This window comes from Pyxicephalus adspersus, chromosome 6 (assembly GCF_032062135.1).
Source record: "Pyxicephalus adspersus chromosome 6, UCB_Pads_2.0, whole genome shotgun sequence".
Lineage (NCBI taxonomy): Eukaryota > Metazoa > Chordata > Amphibia > Anura > Pyxicephalidae > Pyxicephalus > Pyxicephalus adspersus.
In genome coordinates this window covers 7,758,361-7,768,734 of record NC_092863.1, presented here as the reverse complement: position 1 = coordinate 7,768,734, position 10,374 = coordinate 7,758,361, and the positions used below count along the sequence as shown (strand labels likewise).

Genomic DNA, 10,374 nt, shown 5'->3' with positions numbered 1-10,374 from the left:
CTCTCTCGTCCTCTGCGCTCTCTCTCTCTCGTCCTCTGCGCTCTCTCTCTCTCGTCCTCTGCGCTCTCTCTCTCTCTCGTCCTCTGCGCTCTCTCTCTCTCTCGTCCTCTGATCTCTCTCTCTCTCTGTCCCCTGCTCTCTCTTTCTGTCCTCTGCGCTCTCTCTCTCTGTCCTCTGCTCTCTCTGTCCTCTGCTCTCTCTTGTCCTCTGCTCTCTCTTGTCCTCTGCGCTCTTTCTCTCATCCTCTGCTCTCTCTCTCTCTGTCCTTTGCTCTCTCTCTCTGTCCTTTGCTCTCTCTCTCTGTCCTCTGCGCTCTTTCTCTCGTCCTCTGCGCTCTTTCTCTCGTCCTCTGCGCTCTTTCTCTCGTCCTCTGCGCTCTCTCTCTTGTCCTCTGCACTCTCTCTCTGTCTCTTTTGTGTCCTCTGCTCTCTCTTTCTCCCTTGTCCTCTGCTCCCTCTCTGTCCTCTGCGCTCTCTCTTTCGCCCCCTGTGCGCTTTGTCTCTCTCTCTCTCCTCAACGCTCTCGTTTTCTCTCTGTCCTCTGTGCTCACTCTATCTCTCTCTGTCCTCTGCGCTCTCTTTCTCTCTGTCCTCTCTTCTCTCTTTCTCTCTCTGTCCTCTCTTCTCTCTCTCTCTCTCTGTCCTCTGCTCTCTCTTGTCCTCTGTGCGCTCTCTCTCTCTCTTGTCCTCTGTGCTCTCTCTCTCTCTGTCCTCTGCGCTCACTCTCTCTGTCCTCTCATTCTCTCTGTCCTCTGCGCTCTCTTTCTCTCTCTGTTCTCTGCGCTCACTCTCTCTGTCCTCTCTTTCTCTCTGTCCTTTGCACTCTCTTTCTCTCTCTGTCCTCTGTGCGCTCTCTCTCTTGTCCTCTGTGCTCTCTCTCTCTCTCTCTCTCTCTCTCTGTCCTCTGCTCTCTCTCCCTGTCCTCTGCACTCTCTTTCTGTCCTCTGCGCTCTCTCTCTCTGTCCTTTGCTCTCTCTGTCCTTTGCTCGCTCGCTCGCGCTCTCTCTCTCTTTCTCGCTCTCTCTCTGCTCTCTCTCCCTGTGTCCTCTGCTCCCTCTTTCTGTCTTCTGCACTCTTTCTGTCCTCTGCGCGCTCTCTCTCTCTCTCTCTCTCTTGTCCTCTGCTGTCTCTCTCTTGTCCTCTGCTGTCTCTCTCTTGTCCTCTGCTGTCTCTCTCTTGTCCTCAGCTGTCTCTCTCTCATCCACTGCTCTTTCTCTCTGTCCTCTGCGCACTCTCTTTCGTCCTCTGCGCTCTCTCTCTTAGTGGGTCAGTTTGACAAACTAATATTTTTGTTTAATTCCTCAGGACAAATATAAAGCAGGTATTTGGGTCAGGAGAGGGAGTTGGGGTGAAGGGGTGGGAAGAAGAGTACATTTATATTCTACAGGTGTATAATGATACAAGAAAGACAGGTGGACTGGCCAAAAGAAGAAGATGAACAAAAAAAAAAAAAAATGAAATTATTTTAGGAGTGGAGGTTATGTTGTAGCCTGCGTTAGAAGATACACAGATACTGAAAAGCGTCATTTCAGTCCGAGGCCTACAGGCTGCACCACAAAATGTCTATTTCAGTTTTTTCCTTTATTTTAATCACCTCTGAAAGTTACTTTTTTTTTTTTTTTTTTGTCTTTAAGATCAGTTCTATTCAGAAAGGTGAAGCCGTGTCCTTATGGTTTGCTTCGAGTCTGGCGCTCCTGTAAAGAAATGAGATACAAAGCAAGACATTCGGTTAATGCTGCTAAATAAATGGAATGCAATAAAAGCTAACTTTATTTAAGTGAATCTAACAAAATGAAAGCAATATGTTTCATTTTAAAGAACCCGCCTTACCCCAAAGTACCCTTGCGTAGGGATAGACAGATTAGCATTCTTCTGCACTGCTGCAGCTCCCAATTGTGAGTGGGACTTCAGTATCATCCCATGCAATGCAGGGCTGATGTATTTACATTCAATGGATGGTAGAAGCAAGGGATCATTTTATACATTTTACCAGAGTTCAGCATTAGGACATGCAGCTAGCACTAGGGGGATCTCATATGGTAGTCAGGCATGTTTATTTAATTACTATATTTAAGCGGTCAGCGGTCGCCAACCGGTGGTCCACGGGAAAATGTTGGTGGTCCGCGGCTCTGGCCGATGCACCCCAAAGTGGGGTCAGAAGAAGGACCCCGCGGGGGGGAGACGCACATGCCAGAGGCGTGGAACACGTCCCCTGTACAGTCCCCAGGCTCAGATTTGCATGGGAGAGGGCAGGGTTATCTTATTACATCAACCCCCCTTTTATTGACACCTGGCTCCCAGCGCATGCGCGGTCAGGAGCTGGGAATTTTAGTAGTTCGTGGGATCAAAAAAGTTGGCGACCGCTGCTATAGATGACTTCCAGAAAGGGGGAACAATACCTTTCCACTAACTCCAACCCTAAGAACTCCTTCTTGGTGTTTCAATTATCCATAATATGTTCAAAGGGGCTTTATACTAACTAGCCACTTGAGTTCACAATGTCTTTAGAGAGCTGGGTTTGTATACGGGGGCTCTAGAACAGGAAAGGTGATGGTGGTGGGGGTTCCCTAGCTGCTCCCCCAAGAATGGAAGCAAATCATTATCTAATATATGAGTCCTAATTGTAGATTAGTAATTTTGTAATGTCAAAATTACTTGTGGCAGCTAAAAATGCTGCCTATATAAAGTTTCTGGGTTCCCATCTCCGACTAATCTTTAAACATTGGAAAGGGAAACATAACAGCTCTCCAGAGGAAATGTACTTATATATCACTGCTAATATCTCAGTTAGCTGATCAATTACCCATGCAGATTTCAATAAACATGGCATCTATATTGGTCATATATGTTTATTTAGAATTAACAGGAGTGGGTTATCAGCCCGCATCCCACAATCTCATAAATGCAACACAGAAGGCTGCTTTTAGAATGATTTACCTTCAGAACCTTCTTCTCCCTCTCTTTTGCTAGCAGTTCCTGTCTCTGATGCCACTCTATGCAAATGAAAGGGAGAAGACAGATTGAGCAGGCAAAACAAACACAGCCCCTTCATGAAGAGGTACAATGAACAAACAGATGTAAAAACAAATGACCCGATACAAACCAAATATAATCCCCGCACAACTCCATGCTGCAAACATAAGTGAGCACTTTCTCAAAAACAAGCTATAGTGGAGCAATATCTGCAGAATTAATCCCTTTCTGTAACTTTTACAGCATATTGGTGGTAACCAAGAATTGTGTGCAAGCTTTGTAGCTGCAAACTTCAACCCAAACTCTACTTTCTAGGTCTGAGAATGAGAGAAGTCCAGGGCAAGCTTTACCTTCCAAGAGGTTAGGAACCTTTAGAGAAAAGAATTGAAGGATTGATGCATGATAAAAATGTAGAAGTTTTGTTACGTACCATTTTTGGATTGATCAACAAGCTCTTGTGATTTATAAGATTACTAACTGTATGACAATAGGCCATTAGAATGTGACAATAAATAATTATTAAAATCTCCAGCACCTGAATAGTGGTGATTTTTTTATTCAGACCAGAATTTGTTCTACTTTTGCACTGAATACAAAAAGGCTAAACGTATTCTTACGCGTAATTAAAGTCTTTCTATTAGCTCTCCATGTTTGCTGTACAGCTGCACAGATTATAAATAGGAATGAACAGCGATGTTTGCTTTTTATGCTTTGGGTAAAATAGGGTACGGGTACCATTCACAGGTTTGTTTCTGTGTGCCAAGTAAATACTTGCCACAATCAACACCAATTTCTGTGACAAATGTGTATTCTCTGTTCCTCATTTTCAGCTGCATCTCTAGGACAGGGAAACAGGAAAATCAAGTAGAGTTTTAAGTGCTCTCTCTGTTACCTATTAACACCTTGCCTACACTATTGCTGCTCAAGTTTCCAGTTTAGAGTTGGCTGTTGAAGGAGCTATGAGGAGGATCAATGTAATTATCAGTAAAGGAGGACAAAGACAATGACTTGCCTGCATGGCAGTGGTAATGAAAGCTTAGGTCACCCACAGATCAGGTCACTTAGTAGCCTCCGTTCTCTCCATGCACCCAATGTCATGTCGCTCGCTTTGTACTGCTAACATCTGTCCTTCTTGCAACTTGATATGTACCCAGTGGTCAAGGTTTTCCCAGAACTCATTCACAACAAAAGCCATAAAGCCACACAGACTAGGTAAAATTGGTTGTCCCCTTGCACAACAAAGCACGCCTGTTGTAAATATTCCATTTAAATATTTTTAACAATATTTGGTCCCTGGGTTTGTCATGGCCCTTGTTACAATACGCAAGTCAGTTTATTCTTAATGTTGCCATGCAAAATTAGGATAGCTTGGATGTAAAACATGTCATTACCGATGGCTTCAGATATAAGGTAGTTTGACTCCCACAGCAAAAATTGAACTAGGTCCTGCTTCTTCTAGGGGTCATTTTAGGAGCATGTGACCTTAACATTTCCAGACAACATTTGCATGCAAACACTACCTGCCGGGGTACCCATTCCTTTCTAGAGAAACTCCCTTTGAGTCAGCTAAGTTGTATTAGCATTTTTGTGCATTTTCAAAAACTTATTTGTTACCATTTGAATTTACAACCAATTAAAGTCCAATACCTGGATTTTAAAATACCTTACAATTACTGTCACAGTATTGGTAAGATGCAGCTTTACCTACAATACTCTATAGTTCTCTTCCCAGCACATACTCCTCTGTGATGCATTGCTGTTGGCTTTGTTCCAGGCTGAATGGCATAGGAATCTTTCAATACATTTCCCCTAAGCTGGGTTGTCAAATGCACTACTCAAACATTATCACATCGTCTGAGCTTACAATACAATGCAATGCTCAACTCAGAATTTTTTTTTAAGCCGGGTGGGAAGAAATTTTAGGTGGGTGGCAGCCCCTGTATTGTGATCAAACTCTTTGGTAACCACCCAAAAACAGTCGGGTGGGCGCTGAAAAGTGGCGGGTGGTGTGCCCAGCTAAAAGTGCCTGGGGAGAACCCTGCAATACAGTGTTGGTGTTAATGTGAGTGCAAAGACCTGGACTCGACAGTGTTCTCTTCAGCTCCTTTTAGCTTGGTGCACCACCCAGCAATTTTCAGTAACCACACGGCTGTTTTTGGGTGGTTACTGAAGAGCTGGGTCATAATACTGTACAGGGTGACCCACCTACACTTTCTTACCACCCAGCTAAAAAAATAAATAAATTCTGCTTAAATCACCTAGGGGACAGGTGTGTATGCTGGGAATAAACTGGCATAATCTGAAGTAGGAATATATCTCAAAGCACTTCATGATCAGCAGCTATAGTTCAATTAGAGAATAGGTTCCTGTCTAGACTGACTAATAGGCCTGAAGTAAGAGCAACAGTAAATCTTGTGCTAGATTACTAATCAGGAAGAAGAGCATGTGTGCAATGATGCAAGAAATGTGTAAAGTATTGCAAGAGCAGAAAAGTCAAAAATCGCTAACCAAGCCATGGAAGACATATCGGCACCATCTACCCGATCAGGACTGTTTTTCCCCAGTCATTACTGTACACATCATTGCATTGTCATAAAATAGGTTATCCGATAACCCCTTTTTATTATGTGTGTGCAATGAAGGCATTTCCTAACACTCCTCCTAAATTTCATGAACCCTTCTGTACCAAAGCAGTGATTTCCCCAGCCTCTTTTAGCAGGCACATCACCCGGCACTTTTCAGTAACCACCCGGCTGTTTTTGGGTGGTTACTGAAGAGCTGGGTTGAAATACAGGGGCCACCAAGCAATGCCAAGGAGCAAACCTACCCAAGAGATTTCACTATGCTCGGTGACACATGAAGCACAGGGAGGAAATAGACACGCAGCTAAATGAAGTACACTCCCAGTGAACGTGTGATAAGCTGTCTGCATTCTGAATGACAATATGTAAATGGTGGAAAGACTTGCTGACTTGGCACAGTTTCATTGTCTGCTAGGTATTAGCCAATTACTTTTTTTTGGCCCTGCTCCAGACCAATTAGCTTTACACGTAGAAAAAAAAATGATTAGCCACAAGCCGAGTTCATACAATCAATTTACTGCACATGCAATGCAGTTCTTTAATTCAAACAAATCGATTACCTCTGAAACAGACACTGATTTGGGTACCAAATACATTTTTACCCCTTCCAGACAAATGTAACCACAAACAGATACATCAAAAGGTAACAAGACTAATTCTTTACCTTGCGCACGACCTCTTCCTCCTCCTGGCGCTTCTCATAATGAGAAAAGTCATCAAAGATGGAGGTCGTGTGCTTGTAAGTGGCAATGATTTTAAGCACTAGTTTCGCTTTTTCTAAGGGCACCTCCTGCGTGTCTCGCGAGTTTGTGACCGGTTTGTTGTCGTTGTTCTCCAGGCGGATGTGCCTCAGCTGGTTGTTCGGGACGTCCTTGACAAAGAGCCACTTGACATCAAACTTGCCCTTCCATTTGTCCTGCGACCAGACGCCGGCGCTGGTGCCGTAGTCGACAGGTGACCGCATCTCGGCCACGCCACAGAAGTGTCCACTGCCGTTGACGCTGAAGAGCAAGTAGACCGGGCCTTTGCCGTTCATGGAGCGGAAGGCGCTGTCTAGACGCTTATTCCCATGCTCCGTGCTACACCAGATAGAGTACTTGATGGAGCGGTGGATATCGTCCTCGGAGTAGCTCTTTATGATAAACACACGCCCATTTTTCAGGTTCCAGTCAAAGTCCTTGGGGTTGTAGCTGTGGGAGGCTTTCAGCTTCTCCAACACTGGATGGGAGTCACTACCAGGAGCAGCATGAGGCTGGGCCCCACCCAAGGGATTACCATCAGTTCCCCCACCTTGCCCGTAGGCAGCGTTCCTGTTTCGGGGGGCCACCCAGCGATTTTGTGGTGCCTGTTGCTGCTGCTGCGGTGGAGGCGGAGGGTTTTGGAAAGGGGCTTGGGACAAAGGCGGTGGTTGGGCCGGGATGGGCTGCAGCAGCTGCTGCTGTGGTTGTGGTTGAGGGATGGACTGAGGAGACGGGATCTGCTGAGGCATTGGAGGCTTTGTGACTGGGCCCTTGTTGTCCCATGTGCCGATGTCCATGTTGTGTTTGATGGGCGGTGGAGGCAGGGCTCCACCTATGATGGTCACTGGCTTGGTTTTCGTCTTAGGCTGGGGTTTGGCGGGTTTACTGGCTATGGCGGCCCAAGAGGTTGGTTTAGAAGGTGGCATGCTAATGCTTGTGCCCCCATTGCCAGACAACGCACTGGGCATCCCTACACTGTTCACCACAGAGCCCACTGTCTTGACAGCAGAAGCAGTAACATTGCTGCCTATCTTTAACCCCACCATGCCTTGTTCAATGCTGTTCATGCCAGGTGCCTTGTTTAGAGTCTCATTGTGAAACCCGGTCTGTCCATCTACAATGGTGCCCCCCAGAGAGCTCGGCGGATAGCTGTAGCTACCCCCATAGGCAGAGTTCTGAGTCTGCTGTCCTTGAGAACCGCTGGTGCCCCAAGCAGAGAAGGCATGGTTCTCAGGGAAGAAGTTGAAGCGATGTTGGTAAATATTGTTTCCAAGTCCACCTGGCTGGCCAAATACGGCATCGTGCATGAAATGGTGGTCTCCATTGCTCAGTTGTCCATAAGGGGTGAGGTACGGAATAGGAGGATCCCCACCTGTTGACCACGGTGCCTCACTGAGGGAGTACGGGAAACCAATCGATGGAGGGTAGTAGCTGGAGAGGTACGGGTCTGTCATGGAAGGGTAGCTGTTACTCTGTTGGAAAAATAAAAATGAAAATTAGCTACAACATGTAATTTAGATCTTTTTATTCCTGAAATCTAGTATAATTTAACAGGAGATGTGGGATCATTAACCACAGGAAAAACAAACAAAACTAGAGCAAATATGGGTTTTGATTTTAAAATTGCTATCAAATTGCTTACAGGTTGCTTTTAGATGTATACCTAGACCAAACTGGCATTGGCCAAGGAAGCCAGCATCAAGCCTGCTGTCAGGTTAAAAGCCAAGGCCTTTCATTGCTTCTGCCTGCTGTCCGGCCATTAATGATTTATTAGTACAGCAAGGGAGGTGGAGACTGGTTAGTCTCATGAGACGGATACCACGCACACCAGATGTGCACCCCTTTTCTTCTAAGTTCTCTGCTAGCCTACATCTAAGCTTTTGAAAACTGAAAGCAAAAACTTCCTAAACTCAAGGTTGCAACACCCTGTGATGGTGGATACCAGAGGGTGTGTGTGTGGGGGGGGGTAACCTATGACTGATATCTCAGGTACATTGCTATTCTTTTTTTTCTATTTTAATAACCTGTATCCTTTACATAACCGGCTACATGAACAAAATAACTCTATCCTTACCAAAAAAACAAAAGGAAAAGGTCTAACTTTAAATTTGAAATAGCCTCAGCAATCTAACTAAAGGAAATCTGTTTATAATGTAATTTTTTTTGTGTTTTATAATTTACACAATTATATTACACACCGATAGATTGCTAAAAAGATGACTTGTCTGTTCCTAATACATTGTGCCTTTGGTAGCTAAAAATGAGGCTGGGTGCCACATCAGGGCATAAGGTGGGTATTGTCACTATTCTAGGGGGATTCTGTATCTGAGGCTAGGAATGGGCCTGAAGAGCAACTATTCAATGTTGCCACAGCTTCAATATATATGGATACACACTGTTCATTTTTGGTTTCCGTCACACTTATCAGGATGCAAGCTGGGAAATTCTCTAATCATTTACAAAAAAAGGTCTTTAGAACTTCCCCTTTCTGCAGAAAGCACTGACTCGGGATTATGGTGTCCATTTTAGGACAATTCTGTTACATGATATTCCTCCTCTATCAGCTTAAGTAGTAACGTTGTAGTTAGCCATCTTTCCTTTTTTTTCTGACCACTGTGTGCCAATAGGAGTGAGACCTCTCCTTATTTCCTGCCCAGGAGACCACGGAGATCTACAATGTAAGCCTGTATCACATATCCAGAACCAAGACTAGTATTAACAAGCAAGGCGGACAGGTGGATGTAAGCACATGTGATAATATTATACTAAAAGGCCATAGGTTTGTGAACACCTGACCATTACACCTATGTCACCTAAAGCAGCGTTTCCCAACTAGAGGTGTGTGGAATCCTAAGTTTCCTTCAGAGGTTGCTAGGGGTTCCTTTCTGGAGCAATTACCGGTGAGTTCAGAAGCCACCAATGTTCCTTTTTGTAAGGGTGACATTCTTCCCACTAGCGAGCAAAAAAAAAAAAAAGGTATTCTTCCCAGATACTTCCTACCAGGCTATTACTATACAGATTCCAAAAAATAGAAGGGGCGTTCCCTGAGGACTTTACGGTTATTGCAAGGGGTTGCCCAATGTTTAAAATGTTAAGACTTGTCTAGATCGACATACTATTCCAAAACTCTATTGAGTTCAGCCTTTCTTGCAAATTTAACCCGCCCCATTCTTCAAGACCCTGAGTTTTCAGATTCCATCTGTGGGAATTTGTGCCCATTCAGCCCAAGGTGCATTAATTAGGTCAGGTACTGATGTTGAATGAAAAGATCTGGCTCATTATCAGTACTCTTCATCCCAAAAGTGTTAAAAAAGGATTAGGGTTCTGTACAGGATATTACATTTCCTAAACATCTAACAAGCCAAATCTTTATGGAGCTGACTTTGTACACAGTCACAAGGTTAAAGAAAGCAATGGACTGTAACATTACTAGTGCACATGAAAGAAATTAGAATTTTTCACATATTAATGGCTCTCTGTTGTACAGCCAACACTCTCATTAGAGCATTTCGCAACTTCAAACTGATAAAATGTAACATGCAACAGGTCTTCTTTGAATAGATCTTTGCCAATGATTAATAAGGTATACAGGCTTGTGGCAGACAGACGTGTGACAGATTTCCTTTATAGTATGGCATGTTAGTAAATAACCCCCAGCAGGACACACATACTGACCTGATTAGACTGGCCGGACAGGTACTGCTCGAAGTCATTGTCATGAACGCTGTCCTTCTGATGTAACGATCCATTTTGCACTGAAATAAGATCATTGTTTGAGCGCCCTAGTGGAAAAACTTTTGAGGAGAAATTGAGTTTGTAAACTAACTAGGCAAAGAATGGCCTAAGACACAGTCTAAGCAAAAGCTGTAGGAGAGGGGGAAAGAGTAAAGGGGCTACAGCTGCAACCAGTACACCAATACAAAGACATAAAAATCATTGCCAGCAATCCAGTGAGTTCACAACTTCCTGTAGATCATCTCCCACTTATGGGAACAGAGAGGGGATGATGTTGATCTTTAGAAGCAGCAAACTAAGGCCAATACAGGAAATTGAAAGCTTGCTGGATTTCTGGTAGAACTT

At 44.3% G+C, this 10,374-nt stretch overlaps 1 protein-coding gene across 4 annotated transcripts in view; it reads right to left on the bottom strand.

The window, feature by feature from the left end:
* Positions 1-1,285: 1,285 nt before the first annotated feature.
* Positions 1,286-10,374, bottom strand: part of YTHDF1 (YTH N6-methyladenosine RNA binding protein F1) — a gene marked incomplete at its 5' end in the record, with an annotated part of 15,910 nt that continues 6,821 nt past the window's right edge. Inside the window, 4 exon segments of one of the 4 annotated variants that reach the window (XM_072414416.1) lie at positions 1,286-1,693; positions 2,937-2,992; positions 6,219-7,766; positions 9,970-10,088. In XM_072414416.1, coding sequence (XP_072270517.1) covers positions 2,966-2,992; positions 6,219-7,766; positions 9,970-10,088 — 1,694 coding nt within the window. In that variant the 3' untranslated portion in view covers positions 1,286-1,693; positions 2,937-2,965. 4 annotated transcript variants of the gene reach the window in all.